This window comes from Physeter macrocephalus, chromosome 21 (genome assembly GCF_002837175.3).
Source record: "Physeter macrocephalus isolate SW-GA chromosome 21, ASM283717v5, whole genome shotgun sequence".
NCBI classification, from domain to species: domain Eukaryota; kingdom Metazoa; phylum Chordata; class Mammalia; order Artiodactyla; family Physeteridae; genus Physeter; species Physeter macrocephalus.
This window is the reverse complement of record NC_041234.1, coordinates 73,065,558-73,092,539: the sequence shown is the minus strand read 5'-3', so window position 1 is coordinate 73,092,539 and position 26,982 is coordinate 73,065,558. Positions and strand designations below refer to the sequence as shown.

Below are 26,982 nucleotides of genomic sequence, written 5' to 3'. Positions count from 1 at the left end.
GTCAGAAAGAGAAATACAAATATCGTATATTAACACACGTATGTGGAACCTAGAAAAATGGTACAGATGAACCGGTTCGCAGGGCAGAAGTTGAGACACAGATGTAGAGAACAAACGTATGGACACCAAGGGGGGAAAACCGCGGTGGGGTGGGGATGTTGGTGTGCTGAATTGGGCGATTGGAATTGACATGTATACACTGATGTGTATAAAATTGATGACTAATAAGAATCTGCGATATAAAAGAACAAACAAGCAAACAAACAAAACAACTAATACTAAACTTTCTTTAGGTTATTTGTATGGAAATCTGTTAATATAAATGTTTCAGATATTACATGAAATTTCTAAAAATCTTATATGTTCTGGTATAATGTTATAAGTCATAATTCTAGTTATTACTTTAAAATGTATATCTCAGAAATAACTAAATTTCCTTGTCAATTGCATTATTATGAACTTTCATCAAATCTTTAACCATGGTCATTTTTAAGTCTTTTGTCATTTACAGACAGTTTTGGGTGTATTCTGATGCTTTTGTAAATATGTTCCTATAAAACGGTTTCATCTTCAAGGAATTCTTGGAAAAGACTCCGACAAGTACAGGTTTCTGGTAACTGACTATACTGCTGAACTGAATGAATAAGCATTTTCAGAACTCTAATTGAAAACTGATGAACTCATAAAAGTGCTAACAAAAGGTCAAGATGAAAAAAAATTAATTACATGGGACTGAATGAACTGATGAGGATGACTATAAGTTTTGTGACTTTCTGTTTGAATTAAAAAAAAAAAATCCCACAAGGACTCAGAGGCAAAAAATATACAAATCAATTTTCACTACAAAGTAAGGGAGCTGTTACAGTGGAGGATTACTGGACTGAATGTCAATATTATGATATAGTATGAGTGTGTTTCGTGTTTGGTAATTGCAATCATTGTTGCTTTTGTTGCAGTCATCCATTTACAATGCTTGGTGTCAGTATATTTGTCTTGTAAAAATAAAATACAGTGTGTGTGTGTGTGTGTGTGTGTGTGTGTGTGGAAAAAAAATTCATAATAACCCATTTAATGTTTATAACAACACAGCGAGGTAAGTATGATCTACATCTTAAGGAAGAGAAAATAAGGCTCACAAAAGTGGCATACCTTACTTAAAATCACATATATAACTAGAAAGCAGACTTGACATTCAAACTCAGGTCTTTCTGATCACAGAACTCTTTATATTAAATAATATCCTATTCTTATGGCCAATGCCTGCCCCCTCAAAAAACAAACAAACAAACAAAACCCTTAAAGGGAGAAATGTTATCTGTAACAAAATTTCCTCCTTAACCCACTCCTCAAGTTAATAAGAATTCAAAGGAAATGATCATTCCACTGGTTGCAAATTTATTCATTTTGAAAATTCTTTTCCATTTATACTATAATCATCAATAGCCACCATACCAATAGAATTTAAGTATTTGGTAAGCATCTCTACGTAATCAATAAATAACAAATTCTTTATTTTAAATATATTTTCCAATCAACAATTATGAATTGTTAGCATTTGAGGATGCAGTAACTAGGGTACTATGAAAGTATCTAAAAGTGTACAAGAACAAGATTCTGACCAAACTCTAGTTGTTAAAAGGTTTCAACAGATTTTAATTCTAAAGTAAGATTAAATCATTAAACAGATTTCAAAATCTGCAACTATAGGTGTTAAGTTAAATGTCACTCACTCATATAGTGGAATACTGTGCAGCTAGGAAAATTATGCATTAGAAAAATTTTTAATGACAAGTTTGTGTTCTCCTACATAGGAAAAAAAAATCATACTGTGATTCAGCTTATGATACCAATTTTACAATATATGAACCTGTGTGTACACATAATATAAAGATTTGAAGGATGTGCACCAACATGTAACCAGTGGTTATCCCTGGTGTGAGGGATTAAGGGTGCTTATTCTTTATTCTTTTTATGTCTTTAATTTTTCTATATTTACTAACTCTTCTGTAATATTTTAGTTTTCCTATGCAGTGAATTTTATAGCCAGAAAAATGAGATTAATTCAAAAGACATACATTTCCATTTTCTATAAATCTGTTCAGTGTCTGCATATGTGGCTATGGATATATACAAAATCTCAAACTGTCAGTTTAACGTTTCAATCTCCATGATTCTCACTGATCTTTGAACAGAATTAACCAGTTGCTTGGCTGCAGTGTTGATACATTATGGAGTGCTTTTAGAAGCCATTACTCAATTGGTAACAGGAAGTATTTTGGCTCACGGCTCTGAGACAAGTTCAGAGTTTATTGGCTACAAGGACTAAATTAGATTGAGAAAAGTTTTCTTTAACTCTGTTAATCAGTTATACTGACAGGGCTAATATTTGTCAGACAGTTTCTATAATTAAGGAGCCACAATATATGATTCCATTAAAATATTTCATAGCATAAAAAGTAGTATATGCTCATTTGAATGTTTACTACATATTTAATCACACTCACACCCATCACTACCACTACAAGTTAGAAATGCATATGCCAACCTTCAGCCCAGGGTGACTTCTAAAGCTGAGTTATGAACCCCAACTGGAAATGCTGACAACCTTAACTATAGTGGCGTGAACAACGCTGACTATAATAAAATCCTTGTTCAGGTATAACTCACATAAAAAGTAAAAGCCAAGGGCTGTGAGTAGCTCAGTACATTTAAGCCATTTTTCAACACATTCGAAATCCATATAATTCTGCATTCCTTTCAAAGCAATACCTGATGGCTTTTCAGACTTCTGTGTTTTGTTTCTAAAAATCTGTATACAGTAATATCTCATACAACTCCCGAGGAAACATTCTTCCCCTTCATCTTCGGCTAGTGAGAGTGCTAATGAAACTTTTATGAAATAAATGTTATTTCTGTCTTGTCTTGCTTTGCATGTTCAATATTGCAGGGAACGGACCTGTTCGGTGAATTCAGAGAGATAAAAAGCGCCCAACAAATTCTGATTTGCAAAGCCTGTTAAAGTGACTCTGCACTAAAATTGTCAGTGTAAAACTGAAGAGGATAATATTGTTCCACAACAGTTTAATTAGCACTTCGCTTTTTTCCCCCTGAATGTAAAAGGAGGGACTTCTTTTTTCTTTCATGCAAATAATAATAATAACAATAATAATAGCAGAGGAAATCAAGTACATGAGTCCAAACCTCTGGCAAAAGCAGCAGTGACAGTCACTGTTTATTTTTTATTTATTTATTTTTATTGGGGTATAGTTATTTTACAGTGTTGGGTTAGTTTCTACTGTACAGCAAAGTGAAGTAGAGTTCCCTGTGCTATACAGCAGGTTCTCATTAGTTACCTATTTTATACATATTACTGTATATATGTCAATCCCAGTCTCCCAATTCATCCCACCCCACCCCTTTCCCCTCGTGGTGTCGATACGTTTGTTCTCAACATCTGTGTCTCTATTTCTGCCTTGCAAACCGGTTCATCTGTACCATTTTTCTAGATTGCAAATATATGCGTTAATATACGACATTTGTTTTTCTCTTTCTGACTTACTTCACTCTGTATGACAGTCTCCAGGTGCTACAGTGCTCTGAACACTCACAGCCGCAAGTACCCCGCACGTGTGGGTGGCTGGCTGTGAGCACTGTTGAAGGGAACAATGCTGATTAGCCACAGAGCTGCTGTAGATACTCCCTCAAGCCCAGGTGGCACAAAGTTAGAATTTAACGATCTGGAGAATGATGTAGAATTGATTTAGTGTATATTAACTATTTCTAGCAGAATCTGAAAATTCCTTATGGGAGGGAAACAGAGCTCTTTGTTTCCTCCAATCTCAGATATTTGCTTATAATTTAAACATTATAGCATTTCAACATGAATATGGTCCTAAACATCATCTTGCAAGTAGCCTTATTAATTACAATCATTTCCCATTGTAACCCTATGGAAGACCAGGGTAAGGCACAGAATGAAGATGATCAAATGATTATGGTTGGTAGAGAGGCAAGAAAAAAGCCTGTTTATACATATACATTTCTTTTCATATATAATAAATCATGAATGTGATTGACTTCATACAAGATTGTATTTAGAGGCAATTCTGCCATGACTAATATCCATGGAAAATTAAATTTTATTTTGTAAACTATTTGAACTTCACAAGCCTTTAACATCACTGTAAGGCTCAGCATATACTTTTATGTGCTAACTACTTTAAATGACAGTAACTCTTAGAGAAATAATTAGTTTTGAGGATGGAACTACAGCTAAAACACAAAATACAAATATGCTAATTGTTTGACCCTGCTATACACTTGTTTTGGAATTTGATCAGACTAAATACTTCTTTTCTTTATACTTCGACACTGCTGATGCTAGAAGTAAAATCCAATCAGGGAATTGTGTGTTTTGAAAACCAGATACAGGTGATTTCAAAGTCTTACATATATTTTTTGGGTACAATATCTGCACACAAATATTATTTCCACTGTTTTGGCAAACTGTCTCCCCATTGGTGGTTTCCTTACATTGCATCCCAAATCCAACAGATTTTTAAGTCCTGCATTTTTTCCAAAATCTCTCCTTTCCTTTCTAGTCTCACTGCTATGACTCCTCAGCTACTAAAAAGTAAGATTCCAGATCATGGAGGACTTGATATTATAATAAAATAAGATTTGACTACATAATGAAAGAGTTCAAATTGTGTTTGTAAATCATTTAAAAAAATCCTCAAGTCTAAGAAATATGTTTCTTTCTGGGTGTTAATTCCATGTCTATTAGTTTACTTATTAAAGATTTGACAATGTGGAAAATTCTGTAGCCTACATTGCTGCTTTTGTAAAACAGTCATTAAGACAGAAAAACTGAAATGTCAGTGATCACTTTTGTACAACCTTCTCTAGGAGAAGACAACATAAACAGGATAATAACTTCTAGTGCTAGACCAAATTCAAGATTAGGTGGTTATCTATCACGCAGATGGAGTTTACTAGGTGCATACCTGAATTTCATTTTTCTAGGTTTTATTTTGGTAAATAGTATTTCTCAAGTAAAGCAATTAGTTGGGCTGATGTTGGCTTACTGTTTTCAGGAACAACAGTTGCCTAACTTCATTATTAGCAATGCAAAACCTTTGAAAAAGTGTTGCTCGGTGCCACATGGCAATGGTGTCAGGCCTTGGAAGACACTACTCTAATCATTACCACAAAACCCTTGCTTACTGTCTACTTGTCTACCCATGTTTAAACTGCATCCTCCTGTGATAAACCATAATGGAAAAGAATATGAAAAAGGATATGTATATATATGAGTATAACTGAATCGCTTTGCTGTATAGTAGAAATTAACACAACATTGTAAATCAAATAGACTTCAATAAAATAAATTAAAAATAAAAAATAAGCTGCATGCATTTCCTGAAATTACCTGCCTGTCAATTCCCCAAACGATTATATTTCAGTGCATGAAAATATAATAAACATACAGACACAGACATCAGTCTTCTCTTTAATAAAACGTTGCTGGTGGGACTTCCCTGGTGGTCCAGTGGTTACGAATCCGCCTTCCAATGCAGGGGACGCGGGTTCGATCCCTGGTCGGGGAACTAAGATTCACAACAACTAAGCCCGCACGCCGCAACTACTGAGCCCGTGCACCACAACTAGAGAAGCCCACACGCTGCAACGAAGATCCCACGTGCCTCAACTAAGACCCAATGCAGCCAAATCAATCAATCAATCAATCAATATTTTTTTTAAAAAGTTGCTGGCTACAAGTAGGTATTTTGAGTAGGTGTTGAAGGGATTTTTAATGTTTAAAAATATGGCGAGGAGTTGAAACCATAAAAGTCTTAGAAGAAAAGATGGGGGAGAACTCCTTGACATTTGGTCTTGGTGATGAAATTTTGGATTTGATACCAAAAGCACAAGCAAAAAAATCAAAAATAAACAAGCAGAATTACACCAAACTAAAATGCTTCTGTGCAGGAGAGGAAACAATCAACAAAATGAAAAGACAACTTACAAAATAGGAAAAAATATTTGGAAATATATTTGATAAGGGGTTAGTGTCTAAAATATATAAGGAACACATGCATATAAATCAAGAGCAAAAAACCAAAAAACCCAGTTAGAAAATGGGCACAGGGCATGAAAATGTATTTTTCCAAAGAAGACATACAGATGACCAACAGGTATGTGAAAAGGTGATCAACAGCACTAATCATCAGGGAAATACAAGTCAAAACCACAATGAAATTATCACTGTACACCTGTTAGGATGACTATTATAAAAAAGCCAAAAGGGCTTCCCTGGTGGCACAGTGGTTGCGAGTCCGCCTGCCGATGCAGGGGATATGGGTTCGTGCCCCGGTCTGGGAAGATCCCACATGCTGCGGAGCGGATAGGCCCGTGACCCATGGCCGCTGAGCCTGTGCGTCCGGAGCCTGTGCTCCACAACGGGAGAGGCCACAACAGTGAGAGGCCCGCATACCACAAAAAAAAAAAAAAAAAAAAAGTCAAAAGATAGGAGGCATTGGTGAGGATGTGAAGAAAAGGAAACCCCTATACACTGTTGGTGGGAACATAAATTGGTACAGCTACTATGGAAAAACAGTATGGAGGTTCTTCAAAAAATTAAAAAGAGAACTACTATATGATCCAGCAATCCCACTTCTGGGTATATATCCAAATGACAAGAAATCAATATTTTATAGAGATATCTGTGCCCCCATATTCATTACAGCATTATTCATAGTAGGCAAGACACGGAAAGAACCTAAGTGTCCATTGATAGATGAATGTATAAGGAAAATTTTATATATAAATTACACACACACACACACACACACACACACATACACACTCCCTGGTGCCGTGAGTTCAATTTTTTTTTTTTCATTTCACACATAATTGAGATCATGCAATATTTATCTTTCTGTGTCTGGCTTTTTCATTGAGCGTAATGTCCTCCATGTTCATCTATGTTGTTACAAATGGCAGGATTTCCTTCTCTTTTAAGGCTGAATAATATTCTATTTCACTTATATGTGAAATGAAAAAAAAAAATTGAACTCATAGTACCAGAGAGTAGACTGCTGGTTACCAGAGGCTGGGGGGTGAGTAGTGGGTGGGGGAAAAGGGGAGATTTTGATCAAAGGGTACAAACATTCAGTTATAAGATGAATAAGCTCTGGAAACCTAATATATAGCATGGTGACTACAGTTAATAATAATGTATTGTACACTCAAAATTGCTAAGAGAGCAATCTCAAATATTCTCACCACACATACGTGTGTGCATGCGCACGCGTGCGCGCGGGCACTCACACACACACACACACACACACACACACACACACACACAGAGGGTAACTCTGTGAGATGATGAATTGTTTTGGCTGCATCGGGTCTTCGTTGCTGCACGCGGGCTTTTCTCTAGTTGCGGCGACATGGGGCTACTCGTCATTGCGGTGCGCGGGCTTCTCATTGCGGTGGCTTCTCTTGTTGCGGAGCACGGGCTGTAGGCACACGGGCTTCAATAGTTGTGGCTCGCGGGCTCTAGAGCGCAGGCTCAGTAGTTGTGGTGCACGGGCTTAGTTGCTTCACGACATGTGGGATCTTCGCGGACCAGGCATCAAACTCGTGTCCCCTGCACTGGCAGGCGGATTCTTAACCACTGCGCCACCAGGGAAGCCCCGATGATGAATTGTTAATTAGCTTGTTTTTGGTATTCATTTCACAATACATAAATTTATGAAAACATCACATTGTACAACATAAATATACACCTTTTTAACTTGTCAATCATACCTCAATAAAAAAATACAGTGAGGAATACATATGGTAGAGTCTTAATGCCACCAAAATGGTGTCCATTTACCTCAATGCTTTTTTTGGTAAGAATTTCAATATGCTCAGAGTTCTGATTAGAAGATTCTGGAACCAAAGATTTATAAAATAAATAAAAGCAGTCATACATATTAAAAAATACAAGACTCTGTTGGTGATAAATCTTTGTGCACTTGCAGATCCTCTCAACCCCAGAACACTGCATACTATTTCATGTGTGTTAATCTCTAAATAACTATCTACAGTCCTCCCTTGGTATACACGGGATTGGTTCCAGGATCCCCCACGGTTACCAAAATCCATGGATGCTCTTATATAAAATGGCATGGTACCGTCAGTTTTCCATATCCATGGGCTCTGCATCTGTGGATTCAACCAACGGCGGACTGAAATTTGTTGAATCATTGGATGCAGAACCCGTGGATTTGGAGGGCCAATTCCATGGAGTTTTGTGATGATCAAGAGTTTATCAGGGCTCATACATATCTACATGTGTTTGCGCACGTGTGTGTGTGTGTGCACGTGCGTGTGATTTTCTGCATGTATGTGTTCATGACTACATTAGTATTTTTTTCTTTAAAACAAAGGCTCCTTCATAGGTAATACAAATGATACATTATGTGCAGAACAGAACAACATCTGGTGCACTGGTTTAACAGAGCATATCTAATAACTGTACTTATCATTATTCTTTACAGTTTCAGTCAAATTAAATTCTTCTCCATGCTGGAAGTTCCGGAGGCACTTTTATGCCCTCTCAAATGGCTGTCCTCTGAATTCACTCAAAAGTACCCTATCAGTTACCTGGATCCCTGGTCCCAGGGTTTGGTATTTCAGCCACTTCTCTTGACTATCCACTCTCACTCTCTCGGCGATCGTATCTACTCACACGGATTTAACTACTGTCTATGTCCTCGTCCCTTTCAAATGTCTATCTGTCTCTAGCCCCAATATCTCCGTGAACTCCAGACTCCCATATCCAACTGCCTACCTGATGTCTCCATTTTGATATCTAATAGGTATTGAAACCTTACTATGACCAAAACTGAACTCTAGATATTCCCAACTCCCAAGCCCAGTCCTTCCACAGTCTTCTCCACTTTGACTGATGGCAAATCCATCTTATTTCAGTTGCTCTATTCACAGCCTTTGGAGTCATTATTGAAGAATCATACTGTCATACTCCTCTTCCTATTTATAAGCAAATTCAGGTGGCTTAATCTTTAGAAAAATAGTAAGTCTACATTTCTCATAAGCTCCACCACTGTTACCCTAATTGACACTAACATCTTTCCTCACTTGATCAACTTCAGTGGTCTCCTGATCTCCCACTACTCTTGCCATATTGCAATCCATTTCTCCACTTGACAGTCTGAATGATTCTTTTAAATATAAGTCAGATCTCATTACTCCCATACTCTCAACCTGCTAATAGTTTCCCATCAGACTCTGAATAAAAGCCAAAGTCCATTCCAGGGCCTACAAGGTCATACATGCTCTTGCCCGTGGCTACACCTCCAACCTCTTCCTATCACTCTCCCTGACCACTCACTGGCTCCCTTACTCTCCTTCAACTACAACATGCACTTAGAAGACTCAGGGAATTTTGCATTTGCTGTTTCCATTGCTTGAAGTATCCTTGACTGAGATATGAACATGGCATGTTACTTCGGTTTAATCAAGTTTCTGGACAAAGGTCACCTCCACAAAGAGGCCTCCCTGACCACTATATGTAGAACTACAGTACCCTCTGTCATTCTCTACTCCCTTATCTTGCTTTATTTTTCTTCATAATACTCATGACTGAAGGGAATTATATTTTTCTCTGTTTTTCCCATGAAAATGAGAACTTTGTTTTATTCATAACTATAGCCCAAGGGTCCAGAATATGATCAGTGCTCAATAATTACTTGTTCAGGAAATGAGTGAATGAATGAATGAACTGTATGATGAGTTATATCTTAAAATTATTTCATGATTATAAATATAAATACACAGTCGATCCTCATTATTCATGGATTCCATATTTGTGAATTTGCCTACTTGCTGAAATTTATCTGTAACCCCAATCAATACTTGCAGTGATTTTGTGGTCATTCAGAGACATGCACACGTGCAGAGTGGTGAAAAAATCTGAGTTGTCTTGGGTGCATGGTTCCAACTGAGGTTGAACAAGGGGACACTGTGCCTTCTTGTTTCAGCTCTCACACTGTAAACAAGTGTCCTTTTGCAACCTAGTTAGTACCACATTTTTCTCATTTTTGTGCTTTTTGGGGTGGTTTTGCTTTTTAAAATGACCCCCAAGCACAGTGCTGAAGTGCTGTCTGGTGTTCCTAAGTGCAGGAAGGCTGTAATGTGCCTTACAGAGAATATACTTATGTTAAATAGGTTTCATTCGGGCGTGAGTTATAGTGCTGTTGGCTGTGAGTTCAATGTTAATGAATCAATCATATATATTAAATATGGTATCTTTAAACAGAAACACTCATAAACAAGGTTATGTATTGATTGCTTGATGAAAATTGTGTGACCAGAGGCTCGCAGGAACCTAACTCTGTATTTCCCGTAGAAGCAATGATTCAATATTCCCTAATTCAATGTTTACGATGACTTTATAGAACATAACTACTACAAGTAACAAGAATCAATTGTATATACCACACAGAAGACACAGAAAACACAAAAATACTACTGACAACAAATATTACTGTTACGTATATTATGATTCATAAAATTTGGATCTTATTGTCTATTATTTTATTTGAATTTACTATTTGTATTCACCATGTCATTAAAGTTCATTGAAGGCTTCATTTTATTCAAAATATATTACATTATATGTATGTTTTATGATTCATTGTATTATTTCTCTTAATTCTTAGCTCTTTTAGATATTTCCAATTATTCACTGTTACAAATAATGTTACAAATGAAATTTTTGTGCATAAATCTTGGCATCCATTTCTGATCATCTTCTTAGGACAAATTAAATGTTTGCAATTAGTTTAAGGCTCTTGATACATTTTCCTTTCCGAAAAATTGAGATCATCTTGAACTTGGACCATTAATGCGTATGTATCTCCCCTATACCACCTGTGTCAGTACTGAGTATGTGACAGTTTGTTTTTAAACTTTGTCACTTCAATAGCTGAAAAATTGTATATTATTGTTTTAGGTGTATTTCTTCCATTACTGATGAGGTTGAATATTTTTGATATGTTTGTCTTCTGAGAACATTCTGTCCATGTGCCATGTGTCCACATGGATGGCACATGTATTAGAATTGTTTCTAATGAATTTCTAAGTTGGGATATCAACTGAAATAATTAATAGAAGTGTAAACTATAACTCATTTTCCTTTGAAGAACTCCTATCCAGTGTGATTTCTAATAGTAAAAGATACATGAATAAATGCCCAAATTAATTTACAGCATGCCCCACACTTCCATGGAATAGACAGCTGAAGAAAAAGTGATATATTTAAAACAAGGGATACAAATGTGCAACTCAGGGACTGTAAGTCCTTATACTATTAGAATTAAATAAACAAGTGTTTAGTTGGTGACCATATCCCTCAAGAAGGGTGAGCAATAGAGATATTCTTTGTTCATCACCACAGGGTGTGTTACTACTCTCTGTGAAAATGCAGAAGGAAAAATGAATTGAATGAAACCCTCAATCCTGACAATACCATTTTATATATTTATCAGTTTACTGTAGTTTTAAAGTAAAACAATAAGTGTTTGTATTTATATGATTTCATTGGGTGTTTCTAATGGTAATAATTAATTTCCCATTAAAATCCAGAATTTATCAAGGTTTATATTGCCTTCTCAGTTTATCTTAAATGTATGAGTAAAAATTTCATTTTTCATATCTTTTTCAACTATGTTTTTGATATTACTCTCAGTGTTGTTATAATGGAAAGAATAAGTGATATAGAAGTAGCCAAAATCTTAGCTCTTATTAATTGTGTGACCTTGAGCACTTTATTTAATGTTTCTGAGACTCAGTCTCCTTTTCTCTAAAACCAGGCTTACTGCAGTGCCAGGCACTTAGTAAGCCCTTTATAAATGGTAGTGGTTAATATTATCACTAGTATTAGAAAAAAATGCATAATTAAGTGAAGAAGCAATAGCTAGCATAAACATTAGCCTTGGGTTTTGTGCTACAAATGCAAGCAGAATCCATTTCTTAAAAATGCACGTAAAAGAAATGTTTTATTATCATTTGTATTAGTTATTATAATAATATTTTAAATTCACACCTTTTTTATGTTCCCCTAAACATATACTATTAATTATTTAGAACATTCAATTAAAACTATACGGTTTTTCTTTTCTTCCATGTTTACACATACTAAGGACAAAGATATCCTATCAGAATAGGATATTGGAAATTTTATGGTCAACTCTTAAATGTGGACTAATAATTCTTCCATCAGAGCTTGGAGATGTCATTCAAAATGAGATGAGCCTATGTGAACACATTTTTAGAGTCTAATTTCAAAAAGACTACGAGATGGAAAAAAGTAAAAGAACATGTAAAGAAAAGAAAATTAATGACATCATATGTTATTTCAGAGTGCTTTATGATTTAACAAGTGAATTTTGACCTTAATTTTTTAAATGGGACCGAACAAACGTAAAAAAACCTGATCAAAATCATCTGGAATTAAAATCTTTATGCTAGCTTGAATAATAAATCATTATTTATATATAACACTTTTAAGGCATATCCACACTGAATATCTAATTTTATTATCATAATCACCTGAGGGATAAATATGACCATCTATATTTTTCAAATTAAGAAATGTTATGCTACAATGAGGAAACAGGCACTGAGAGGTTAAGTGGCAAAGCTATGATCCAACAAGTAGGTAGTAACAAAGTTGAAACTAGAATATATATGTTATGATTCTCATCCTTGGCCATATTATTTTTAGCATGCGTCTCTTTCAGATATGACTGTACCAGAATTCTTTGCCACAGAGCTATTAGCTTCCAGTATGAGTCAGGGTTTTTTTCCCTCACTATTTCAATGACTCTTCTAATAGAAATGCCAGCTCCATTCTGACTGTTCTACGTGGAAATACTCTAAAGGAGTTTGGGTCACATAAAATTAGCATAAGTCAATATTATATTTGCTATTTACTATAATTTACCTCATCAACTTGTAGAATCCCAATTCCAGAAAAAGACCCAGTTAAATTCAAGAAATCACCCCAGCCATGTAGTCCCCTGTGTTCAAGCCACGTTTGAAACGTGTAAAATATGGAGAATGGGGGCAGCTTATTAGGTAGATCTGATACTGTTCCTTCCTCTTTCAAAATCACCAACCCTAATATCCCTAAACCAGATTCATCCTTATTGATGAATCCATCAAAAGAACTGGTAGTGGTAAAAACTGCAGTGACAGTAACCAAGTTGATTACCAGATTCTACCAATTTCCCCTGGTGGTACAAGGGAATCTCCACTCAGGACAGGAGCCACCTCTTCCTATGATTCTGCCGTGGTGGCAGAGAGCTAGTTTTTTTCTTCATTTCTTTCACACTCCCTCTTCCCTTACTCTCCCCTCTCTAACTTGACATTACTACTTAACATCAGTCCCTAAACCTCTTGCATCAAATATGTCCCTGTGTTTTACTTCAGGAGTCAATCACATTTTAACATTTGCTGTAAGAATATTCATTTTTCACCTAACAAGACTGTATCCACAAGGAGATTAAACGAGCAATATTCCCACATATCCTCTTTCCTGACATTGAAGCAAAGACACAATGATAACAATGATAGCAATGACAGGTTCTTGGTGAAAATTTTACCTCAGGATGTGCTCAGGACATGTTAGGACTCAATGATATACAAGACAGCATAATACTGACAACAGCTATGGAAAAGAAACATTCACCCTGAATGTTTACATGGCATATAATGTGCTTGGTGATTTTTTTTAACTTTTCTTTTCCTTTTTAATACTAGAGTGTACCCATCCACTCTCAGACCAAAAGACACTTTGACAAAATCCTTAAGTGACATACAACTTGCTGAAAAACAGTAATTATTTACAATAACATCAGATCAACTCTGACAGCAGTTATTTATACAATGCATGTGATCATTATAACTAAGCACAGGTAAAAACACGAGGACCTTTTGAAGTAAAATGCAATACCTTTCTCACTTTTCATCATTCATTACACATTTTAAAAATACAAATGACCGACTATTAAAAAATGCTTTGTTGAAGCATATATCCCTGGTGCACACAGGTGACCAGCTGAATTTTCCCAAACTGAACACACCCATGTCACCAGAATCTAGATCAATAAACAGAATGTGACCAGCACCCCAGAGGCCTTAACATGTTCCTTTCCAGCCATTAACCCACCCCAAAACTAACCATTTCTGATTTCTAACATCCCATTGACAGATTAGTTTTGCCTTAAACAGCTACTTTTAAAGAGAACATTTTGAAGACCCGGGGCTCAATGTGTAAGAAGTTGAAATTAAGTATCTACAGGTATATTTTAGCTATTTTAAGTAACCAGAAAGTTTCACTGGGGTTAAATAAAGATGGCAGCTAAGATCAGGTGGAGGTTTCAAAATCATTCACTGAGCTGATTTTACTATGCCAATACTGTGTTAGATTCTCCCTTGAAAAAGCAAACTATGATAACATACATTATTTCAGAAAGCATCATTCCAGGATGCAGCCATGATGCAAGAGTATAGGATATTGTCATGCAAAAGAGTATAGGATCAAGCACCAAACTAAGAAGCTCAAGTAAGTACTATGGTAGAAGAGGGGAAGTGAGAGACGCCTGAAAGCCAAAGCAGTTGGGGAAGGCTTCATAGAGGGCCACCAAAAGATACATACATTAGGCTCAAAAGGGCTGAGAGAAGAGGGGGGAATTTCAGTTTTGAAAAACACAGAAGCCTAGGCTCTGAGACAGGCTGGGCCATGAAGTGGGTGTGAGACAGATGAGCTATGCATACAGTTCTCTAGCAGAAAGAGATTCTGGGTTGCAAAAGCTAAGGTACCCTAACAAATGCCTATAAGTCTATAAAAAATAGCTGATTTATATTGAAGCATTTTACTCAAGTCCAAATGGCCATGGTCTCTGCTTCCTTTCACTGTTCCCTGAAGATATGAATGTTTTCAATAGTTTCCTATAGAAATGAAAATTAATTACAGGGTTTATATGTTATGAATTAAAAACACTGGTTGGTAATGACTAGATTACTGACCAGTAAGAAAACATGACTCTCTTTCCTAAGTCCTTTTGACATTTCAGGTTGAAAATATATTTTCTATGCATGTGTTGGACCTCTTGTGGTTTGTACTATTTTAAAGAAATTCACTTTGTTTAAAAAAAAAAATTGGACCTAAGTGTCCATTGACAGATGAATGGATAAAGAAGATGTGGCACATATATACATGGAATATTACTCAGCCATAAAAAGAAAGGAAATTGAGTTATTTGTAGTGAGGATATAGAGAATGGACTTGAGGACACGGGGAGGGGGAAGGGTAAGCTGGGACGAAGTGAGAGAGTAGCATTGACATATATACACTACCAAATGTAAAATAGATATTTAGTGAGAAGCAGCCACATAGCACAGGGAGATCAGCTCGGTGCTGTGTGACCACCTGGAGGGGTGGGATAGGGAGGGTGGGACGGAGACACAAGAGGAAGAGGATATGGGGATATATGTATACATATAGCTGATTCACTTTGTTATACAGCAGAAAATAATACAACATTGTAAAGCAATTATACTCCAATAAAGATGTTTAAAAAAAGGAATAATAATAGTATCTGATGAAAATATAGCAAATATTTGAAAAACCATACTGAAAAAGAAACCTCATTTTCATTACTGGAAATGACTATATCACCAACCCATTACTTTAAAAACTGACAAATAAAGGGAATAAATTGAGCATTTAGCCTAACTTTCCTGTATGAGCTATATTTCAGCAAAGCCAATAGTTGCTGAGGAAAGTCTTTTACAGAACATTTCTAGCCAATAAATGCAGAAAGTATAGTAAAATTAGAAAGTCTCCATTCTGCAACCTCTAATAAAATAATGGATCAGGGCAATAATCATCGCAGGTGCTAAGACCACTAGGTGAAATTTGATAAGGAACTTTATAAGGAAGAAATCAGGCTGACACCATCTGAAAGTGGAACATCCAATATTATGTTTCCTCATGTGATGCAACAAAAAGTACAAAGCACTTGCTTTAAAAAAAAAAGAAAGAAAAGAAGAATAAAACAAAGAAACCCGGCTCTAATCAAGCCTCCAGTTCTAATTTCTCATGTACAAGAAATAAGGAGGCTAGCAAAAAAGTTAAACACCAGAAGAAACCAATCAGCCACATTCAGAATCCAGCACATTCTTCACGATAATTAACTTGGTTTATTCAATAAACAGCATTTTTTAACAAAAAAAGGAGAGACCATTATAAATTAAAAGAGTTAAAAATATAAAAACCAAATGCGATGTGCACAATTTGTTTGCACGCTGATTCAAATAAACTAACTCTAAAAAACACTTTTGAAATAATCAAGGAAACTTGGACTGGGTATTAGATAATGTTAAGAAATTGTTCATTATGTTAGGTATGGTAATGGCATTGATTTGTGTTTAAAAAAAATATGCCCTTATATGTCAGACATATATTATGCATATAATGTGCATAATAAACTAGTAACTCTAGTTAGATGATAGGATAGTTGGGATTTTCTTTAAAGGTTGAAATATACCTGCAAAAACACTATCACTGTCACTAGTAGTAGTAGTAGTAGTAGTAGTAGTAGTAGTAGTAGTAGTACTAGTGATGGGAAATGAGACTAACAAAATGTTTTATAATATGGAAACAATAATAGGTACACTAGGGTTCATTATATTTTTCTCTGTAATTCTGTATATGTTTGAAAATTTCCATAATAAAAATAATTTAAGCCTCAAAAAAAAAACTAGGGTGACCTGGTGACAGTAAGGAAGAAAGTATATCAAACTGGAAAATGTATGAATTAGACTCCCTAAACTTAATATTCCTCTCAATTTTTATAAAATTTTTATGGTATCAATATGAGAGAATGTAATTCATTCAGCAAAATTATTTACTTGAAATAGTGTAGGAAAGGTCCAAAAAAAGCTAAACAAACAATTTAACTTTTTTATTAAAATGATATAGTGGTACAATGTATACTCAGTTTTATTCAGACTGCTAACATCTAAGTAACGTCAATTCTACTGACATTCTGTTAACACTGGTTTATTATAATTCTGTGCTTCTAAAAAGTTAGACCAAAACACAAACTTGTTTTTTTTTAAAAATTTTTATTGGAGTATAGTTGCTTTACAATGCTGTGTTAGTTTGTACTGTACAGCAAGGTGAATCAGCTATACGTATACATATATCCCCTTTTTTGGATTTCCTTCCCCTTTAGGTCACCGCAGAGCACTGAGTAGAGTTCCCTGTACTTTACAGTAGGTTCTCAAAAGTTATCTATTTTATACATAGTATCAATAGTGTATATATGTCAATCCCCATCTCCCAATTCATCCCATCCCCCCCTTCCACCTTGGTATCCATACATTTTTTTCTCTATGTCTGTATCTCTATTTCTGCTTTGCAAATAAGATCATCTATACCATTTTTTTAGATTCCACATAATATGCATTAATATACGGTATTTGTTTTTCTCTTTCTGACTTACTTCACTCTGTACGACAGTCTTTAGGTCCATCCACGTCTCTACAAATGACCCGATTTCGTTTCTTTTTATGGCTGAGTAATATTCCATTGTGTGTGTGTGTGTGTGTGTGTGTGTGTGTGTGTGTGTGTGTATATATATATATATATATATATATATATATATATATATATATACCCCACATCTTCTTTGCCCATTCCTCTGTTGATGGACATTTAGGTTGTTCCATGTCCTGGCTATCGCAAAGAGTGCTGCAATGAACACTGGGGTGCATGCATCTTTTTTTTTTTTTTTTTTTGCGGTATGTGGGCCTCTCACCGTTGTGGCCTCTCCCCCTTGCGGAGCACAGGCTCCGGACGCACAGGCTCAGCGGCCATGGCCCACGGGCCCAGCCTCTCCGCGGCATGTGGGATCCTCCCAGACCGGGGCACGAACCCGTATCCCCTGCATCGGCAGGCGGACTCTCAACCACTGCGCCACCAGGGAAGCCCCTACATGCATCTTTTTGAATTATGGTTTTCTCTGGGTATATGCCCAGTAGTGGGATTGCTGGGTCATATGGTAGCTCTATTTTTAGTTTTTTAAGGAACCTCCATACTGTTCTCCATAGTGGCTGTACCAATTTACATTCCCACCAACAGTGCAAGAGGGTTCCCTTTTCTCCAAACCCTCTCCAGTATTTATTGTTCCAAAACACAAAGTTAAAATCTGCTAGGAAATCCTATGGTTTCATACTTTCTCACATCTTGGGTCCTATGAGTTACTGTACATTGAATGCTCTAAAAACAGTAGGATTTTGTCCCATAACTCAAAAGATTTTTCAATAAAACAGTAGACAGTATAAAAGTAATTTTTTTTTGTTCAGACATTAGAATAAAAGATGTTTCAGCAGTTAGATATTACGTTAAGACAGTTGGCTGCCATTAGTTCCTATGAGACTTTTAATCCTTACTGTTCACCATAAACCTTTATGGTTTGGTAGTCTCCATAAGTTTAGATATTCTCCATTAAGAGCTCGATTGTTTCCAATTTTAACTTTCTCCATGAGAGAAGTAAAACATGGACCAGGAAATACTGTTAAGTCATGGTGTCTTCTTTATTCTAACTTATCTTGTTTCTCCTCTTGTATTTACAGTAAACAGTAATTTTCAGGTTGCTATTCTCAACTTGTCAACTTCCCATAATGCCTTATTTTGAAATACGCCTGCTGTACTAAAAGGATATGCAATGATTCAATGTAGTAAACATTTATTGAGCATTTACTTCTCTCCGAGATGCTGGGCTAGCACTGAGTCTGCTGGGACAAATGGGGCATATTCCTTGCCACTGAGGTACTCAACCTAGGAGGTACAGAGAGAAGCATACAATGAAATAAAAAATGCAAATGTGGCAGGTGCTGTATTACTAATAAAGCTAAAGTACTGCTGTGACTCAGAGAAAGGAAAGGGTATTTCTGTCAAAATGGGGATAGAGAGACTGGAGTACTATATAGAGGAAGTGGCATTCATACTCCAGTAAATCTTTTATTTGGTCAGTGTTGATTTTCTATGTTTTCCAATATGTGAGCATGAATCTCTGTTGTATATTTTAGACCACAAAGGAAGGAAAAGTGGAGCTGAAATGTACGTAATAAAACAATAGACAAAGGTCTGCAAACCTTCTTTGACTGTGTGATTGTGGGCAATTCCTTCGTCATTCTGGGCCTCAGTTTCTTCAACTGTAAAATGATGAATTTGGTCTAAATGCCATCTTGGGTCTCTTTTAGCAGGGACGAGATGATCTCTAAAGCTTCTGTCAGCTCTGGAGTTTCAGAAAATGTTGTTTTGTTTTTTTGCATTCCCCCAACTTTTTTTAAACTCTGCTATAATTTTACTTTTTTCTTTTCCTTTATCTCATAGATTTTTTCCCCACAATATTTCCTCTAATCTAAACTTTTATCATGATTAATCCTGTGAAGAAGTCAGAGTCGGTAAATAGCTAATCAGAGTTACTAATATAGCATGGAAAGATGGCAGATTATCAAAAGGTATGGTTGGTCATTAAAATTGATAATAGTTGATTTAAATCATAAGAAATTAACACTGCTTATAGAAAACTTAACCAACTTTTATTTTGTAGGATGGCAGTAATTTAACTGAAGTGAAACTCATTTCAGAGGTATGCAAAACCTTAGGATTAACAGTACCTTCAAATACATTAATATAATTTTCTCCTGTTGAATGGAATAGTTTTAATTAAACTTTACTAACCCTTTTGGCTTAATCCCTGGAGCTGACCTATAAAACACTAGAGGTTTTACATCAAACTGTAAAAATCCTCAAAGCCGAAAGTTAAAGTGATATCCACAGGGTGGGGAAAAACAATGAAGGATTTACAAACTAGGTCTAGTAAACCAGCAATGCTTTATACAATACAGATCTATATATCTATTATATATAATTATATATACATATATAATCTTTAAAATTATTCATTGGGGAAAAGGTAATGATGGTTTATCAAATATATTTTCAATATTTTAAAGGCATTAGATTCTCTATAGCAACCACTTTTTTTCTCTCTAAAGACTCATTGGTATGTCAAACAGGAATGAGAGGACCTGCAGATTTATAATTTAACCTGGAAGAAAATGACCAGAGAAATATTATTTTATGAATTCCACTGGTAATAAAATTCCATTGTACTGTTTGATTCTGAACCTCATAAGGGCGGCTTGCCTCCCCCACTCCCTGCAATAATAACTAAATAGATAAATAAATAAGTGAAACCAAAGCAAAACCAAACCACTCTCCAATTCTTTAGGCAATGCTTCATAAACGTTTCCCACCCAAGAGCCCCTAATGGAAGAGAAGATTGAACACGTTCCCCAAGGGATCTGCAGCAAGTGTGAAATTTCTTTGAAGTCATCTGTTTTATTTTAAAAATTCATGTGAATTTTGCATTCCACTCCATAATATATATCTGTGTTAATGTAAAATGATGTGTTTTCTCCCAATATCTTTGAGTTACTTAGCTCTAGGAAAATATGCTAAGTTTATACCACAGCTTTGAATCGTCCAAGACGCACACAATTTTAGAAGGTTAGCTTAACAAGGAATGAAGGCAATTTATAAAATACATGAATCCCACATATTTCTTACTTTCAGTTTTCTTTTCACTTCAAGGTAATTTCTTTTTCTTTGTCAGTTAAATTGAGGTCTATAACTTTAGTACTGAGCTGAAATACATTTATTTGCTATAGCAGACAGAAAAGATCCTTATTCTATCAAAATAGGTACTTGGGTTTTAATAATCAAAAAACACAGAAGGGGGGAGGGATCCATTAGGAGTATGGGATTAATAGATCACACTATTATATATACAATAGATAGGCAACAAGGATTTACTATATAGCACAGGGAACTATATTCAATAGCTTGTAATAACCTATAATGGAAAAGAATCTGAAAAAAGATATAGGTATATATAACTGAATCACTTTGCTGTACACCTGAAACTAACACAATATTGTTAATCAACTATACTTCAAAAAAAAAATAAAAAATAAAGAGAGAATTTTCAAAGGTATAAGAATAAAAACAAAAGAAGATATTAGTAATCATACAATTATTCTTGAAATATGAGTTATATAACTCAATTATTAACTGAATTAGTTTCATCTTATCTATATCACTCCAGTTTAAAAAGACAGGTACTTTTTTCTCTTTGTAGGCAATCATTTCACAAGGAGATAGTCCAAAATCATGGAAAATGAATTAATATATAGCGTTGACCTATTTTTATTTTTGCTGGTTGGTTGTGAATATAGATATGCTTGCTATATACACAGTACTGGAGGTGACAGAATGTGATTCAAACAGGACTGAAATCTGTATTAAGCAAAAAAGACAAGTTAGACTTAGACACCAAGGAAAAGTATTTAACTATAAATAAGAAGTTAAGTGGCTTGACCTTTCACACCACATTCTGTTTTTTCTTGCAAACTAAATTCACAAGTATTTTGTTCTAAGGCTTCAGTAGCAAAACATTAAAAAAAATTAAGGAAATGGATTCTGAACAGTGATTTGACAAATAATAGTCAGTTGTCTTAGAGGACAGGGCAGGTGAGATTTCCAGGCATATGATGCAGCCTGAAATCATACACAGAGACAGGATTATTAGAAAGGAATAAAAGCGGCTCAAGAGAAAATATTTCTGGACACATAAGAACTAGAAGGAAATGAAAGGGGGATGCAAGCAGGCAGAATGTACTTGAGAACTTGTTGACTTGCAAACTCTGAGTCTGAATTTCATAGGGAAAGAAAAAGAACTAGTCAAAATAACTTGAGAATGGGGATTGCTGCAGCCCAAACAGAAAGATAGAAAGAGGATTTCTGGCAAGTCTTTCGAATACAATGGCAGGAAGACTACACGAAAGCAGAAATAAGCAAAATACAACAGAGAGGTTTTGCTCTTGAAATGGATAGGAAGAAAGAAGTTGGTGATATCGTAAAAGAAAAATATGAAAGGATTTACCAAAAGCCCACACGTAGGAAACAAACAAATAGAACTGAGTATAATACATACTTGGCTGAGACTACAGAAACTATAGGTACCCTTATGATTGTTCTCTTTCAACAAGACAACAGCAACAAATGTAATATTCATTAACTTAAAAGAATTAAAGAAATTTCATTAACTTCATTAAATTCAAGAAATATGTTGAGGATGTGACCAACAATACCAGACCGGCAGAGATGAGCACTGAACAATATTACACAAACGACTTCCTGGGTTTTATAGACACACTTTTTTTCTCCTTCAACGGACACTAACAGGTTTATATGGTTTGTAATAAACTCAGGAAACGTATATGCTTTTGAGTCCTTACTGAAAGTCCTCAGAGTTATAGAGAAGCAGAATTACTATAGTGCAGTTTCAAAAATAAGATTTATGGCCTACTCTTCTTATCCAAGAGGAAAAATGTACTTCTCCACATACATCACCTCACTTTCAAAAAATGTTTCCTCGACCCTTCCTCCTTTCTTTCACTTTTCAACTTCTTCTAAAAGTAGACAATACTTACTAACCAACAAAGCTAATCTGTTCGAATTAAAGTCTTGGAGACATTTTTGTTCCTCCTCTCCTGTTCTTCACTGGTGCCAGGTTCTGCCCATTCGAGTCCTTCAATGATAACCTGCCACCTACCTCATCAAGATCAGACTGCTTAGCATGACACTGAAGTCTCTGAAATGGCTACCTTACTGTTTCAGCCTGATAGTCAATGACTCTTTCACCATCCTAACACATTCCGCCACTGTGCCTTCTCATATTGTCTGCTCTCTGGACAGCATACCCCTTTTCCATGTCAGTAAAAATCCTATTCTCGTGCTTCACCCTGTTGGCCTCCTCTTATCTATCCATTCAAAGGTTCTTTCTCTCTCATCTAAACCACAGTCCATTATCTTTTCCTGTAGCACTTCTCATATTCATCTTGGTTTTATAAAGTATTTGTGTGTATGTCTTTTCTTCCCTTCTAGATTTTAAACACATTCAAGCAAGAACTATCTCATGATCATTTTGATATCACCAACAGCCCCAGAGTATGGTTCCTTTGCAAATAATATACACTTAAGTATTTATGAAATGAACAAATGTACTATTTGATCAGAGATATGAAAGCTTCAATAACCTAGAAGCACTAAAAAATAAAGTCGGTCAAAAGCAGGTCATTAAAACACACTATGCTGTCAAATATAAGCTAATGGAAACTATCTTCCTGCTTTTCTTATATCAGTAACCAAATAAAAATTACAAATAATGCTTATAGATTATTTAATCCTATCGTTTAAAATATTTACTTAGACAAGATGTAGTCTCAAAGCGGTTATAAATCAATTACCTTTGCTTGCACTTTCTACATGTTCCAGTTCTTCAGGAAATTTCAGGATATCCCGGTATTTTTCCTCACAAATTTCAGCAATAAAATGCAAGAGGGTTGTCTTTTGATCTGCTGATTTAGTATCTCGGATCTGGAATGGAATAACGACAATATTTTTAGTATTTTTTAATAATATATACAGAGAGACTTTTTCTTTTTTAAAAATTATTATTACTTATTTATTTATTTTTGGCTGAGTTGGGTCTCTTCATTGCTGCACGCGGGCTTTCTCTAGTTCTGGCGAGCGGGGGCCACTCTTCCCTGCAGTGTGCGGGCCCCTCATTGCGGTGGCCTCTCCCGTTGGGGAGCACGGCCTCTGGGTGCACAGGCCTCAGCAGCCGTGGACCATGGGCTCCAGAGCGCAGGCTCAGTAGTTGTGGCGCACGGGCCCAATGGCTCCACGGGCATGTGGGATCCTCCCGGACCAGGGATCGAACCCGTGTCCCCTGCATTGGCAGGCGGATTCCTAACCACTGCGCCACCAGGGAAGCCCGAGAGACTTTTTCTTAAACAAGAGAAATAAATGAATAAATGAACTCAATTCATTGTAACTAATTAAAAATTTTTTTAAATGTCTGGGGTAGTTCCTACTGGGGTCTAGTGACAATGCTCTGGATTTTAAAATGAACTCCGCATTTTAAAAGACAGAAAGATGACCGAAAAAAGTAAAAAATTAAACATTAATCCGTATTTCTTAAAATGTCTAGATAATTATGGCAAAATGAACTATTCTTTTCATGAGAAAAGAACATTCACTTAAGTCTTGATAATAATAGTCCAAGTGAATGTGTGTTTATGTTATCAGCATTCCGTTCTTTGCTTTATCACAGAAATATATTCTTGAAAGCTGGATTCGTCTGTGAGGTTATATTTATTTCTGGCCACTGTTGATGCAAATTAATGTAAAAGAGCAAGCACATTTTACCCTCGTTTACTTGCATGGGCCATCAAAAAAGAATAACTGAAGGCTTTTTATGCTGATTTATAAACAGAATCTGACGACACAATCGTGATAATATGTCAAATTTTATTTGTCTGCCTACACATTGTATCTTCTTTTCAGAGACACTGGAAAAGGGATGCTGCGGTTAGAATGATAAAAGTCTTTAAAGTGTAGGACCAAAAAAATCTATGATGAGAATCTAAGTGTTTAATATAACTCTCATACTAGACTAAGCTGCAAATGAAATCAAGGATTTACTTCAAAACAAAGGATAAATATGGTATAAAGTATCAACTTTTCTCATTCTATTGGATGTTTTAATTCTATAATCTTTAGATGATGGGTTTGTCCACTGATGTTCATACTGATTTGGGGTTTTCAGCTTTAAGGATTACTGTTTAGAATAAATGAATATTCTTTGCAAATAGGTTTATGAAAAGGCTGTGGAGGATATTTAGGTAATTACAGAGTAATTTAATCCTTATTGTTTTAGTGTCTAAGGAAAAAAAAAATCATTTTAATCCATCAGTCCCATACTTTTTGTGCTACAGCTTTCTAACAACTGTTACGTTCCAATGATATGAACAACTTAAAAGAAATGTTAGTCTTCAGGCTCAAAACAAACAGTCACAGGAAGCACGATGCTGATAAATGAAGTGGCCACAATGATTTCTTTTAGAATTTCTGGGATTACTATTTATCCCATGTAGGTAAAATATTTAAAATTTTGCATTATTATGCTGATCCACCAAACACTTTTAAGTACTACAAGGTTGAAATGACACAATTCAAGAACAAGCTATAAGAACAAAAAGCAACAAAAACCTCAAGGGCAACTTGTCTTAAGTAAGGCTTGCAGCTGTAGAAGAATCAATGGGAGGTTCACTTTCCTAAAGAGAGGTCTTTACCCGAGATTGCAGTGTTATATGTTCACAAAGTGCATCCCCTTCAGAGTATGCTGAATGTTCCAAGTAATAAGGAAATAAACATTTTCTTTTTTTCTTACAAATTAATTGAATTCCTAAATCCTAAAATCCTAAAAACATTAGGAGCTTAGGGAAACTGAAGGCATATCTTCCTAAAGGAAAGGCAATTGATCTATATTTTCTGAATTCTATGGCAACAAATTATTTACACATACACATACACACACACACACCAACAACAAAAACCCACCCAATTTTTTAGGACACTAAATTGTACAAGTATATCATAATTTTTTTTTTAAATGCACATGGCGAATACAAGAAAGGAAAACACAAAAATAGAAAAATGGCACTGTGCTCATATGGCAATCTTCTGGGTGATTTAAAAATTTTCTTTTTGACATGCATGCTTATAAGTGCTTAATTTTCAGAAACTGTATTTGATAAATATTTATCCAGAAGGAGGGCCATAAATTTAACTCCTGTTAAAAATTTTAGTAGAGTCAATGGTTACATTTTTAAAAGATAAACAATGCATAACATTTATATCATTAACTATTAAATATCTTTGTCGAAATCAGAAGGAGTGGTAGACAGAGTATGCATGTACTTTTTTAGAATTGTAACATTCCCTTCAAAGCAGGGAAAAAGATGGCCAAGTGCCTATCCTGTCAAGCTGAGAAATATCTTGGTATGGTAGATAAACTGCTAAATTTGTATCGCAATATTTATTTTTTACATAAACTTACACCAGGAGTCCATCTTAAGGTTTCAAACTGGCAGGGAATATGTGGTCTTTTAAATTTTTCTTTATGTGCATGACACTTAGACCAATCATTTAAAAATGAATATATATATATATTATATATATTTAATATATATATAAAGGGAATTCCCTGGCAGTCCAGTGGTTAGGACTCGGCACTTTCACTGCTGTGGGCCCGGGTTTGACCCCTGGTCGGGGAACTAAGGTTCTGCAAGCTGTGCAGCGTGGTCAAAAACAAATGAATATATAATATTAAAATATAAAGGCAAAGCATTTTTACTTATTAAAGCTTATTTACTTTGTATTATCATGTCTTCAGTCTCTTTTACCCCATCTACACGATCTACACATTAGCCATCATCTCTCTCAGGACCTATTGTGTGGTTCGATGTCCAGTACAGAAGGCAATTAAGAACATTCACCTTCATCACTTCTAATGGCTAATGGCATTTATGCAATAATTTTCCCTTCCAAGTGTACTAGCTGGATATAGACATCTCTTGGGTTAGTACAAAGGTAATCTAATCTGAGTATGTTCAAAATCACTTCCAAAGTGTTTGGGTTAGTTTATTAAGAAATAAAATTGTCTTCCCTTTGATATCGGGTTAACTCAAAATTATGTTATTTTTATATTAACATCAAATATTCCAATAATACTTGTCCAGATTGCCAGAGTCTCACTGATAGCTATTCCGTAAGCATTTCAAGGTTCACTCCAGCCAGGAGCTAAGTGTCATTTTGCATCCTAGACTGTGCTTTCCCTCTCACCAGCAACAGTTAGGCAGGGGTATGAGATAGATATATAGGACTTCTCTTTATAACATGAAAAGGATGAACAA

The 26,982-nt window shown here is 35.4% G+C and overlaps 1 protein-coding gene across 15 annotated transcripts in view; it reads right to left on the bottom strand.

The window, feature by feature from the left end:
- The window catches only part of DIAPH2 (diaphanous related formin 2), a 919,875-nt gene that overhangs the window by 407,333 nt on the left and 485,560 nt on the right, over positions 1 to 26,982 (bottom strand). For 14 of the 15 annotated variants that reach the window (XR_008616350.1, XR_008616349.1, XM_055081634.1 and 11 more), the window contains one exon: positions 23,470 to 23,599. Coding sequence is in view for 13 of the 15 variants with exons in the window: in XM_055081634.1 (XP_054937609.1) it covers positions 23,470 to 23,599 (130 nt within the window). In the remaining 2 variants the exon portion in view is untranslated. Of the gene's footprint in view, positions 1 to 21,333; positions 21,458 to 23,469; positions 23,600 to 26,982 lie in introns of those variants that run through there. The other variant, XM_055081639.1, reaches the window with a different exon arrangement.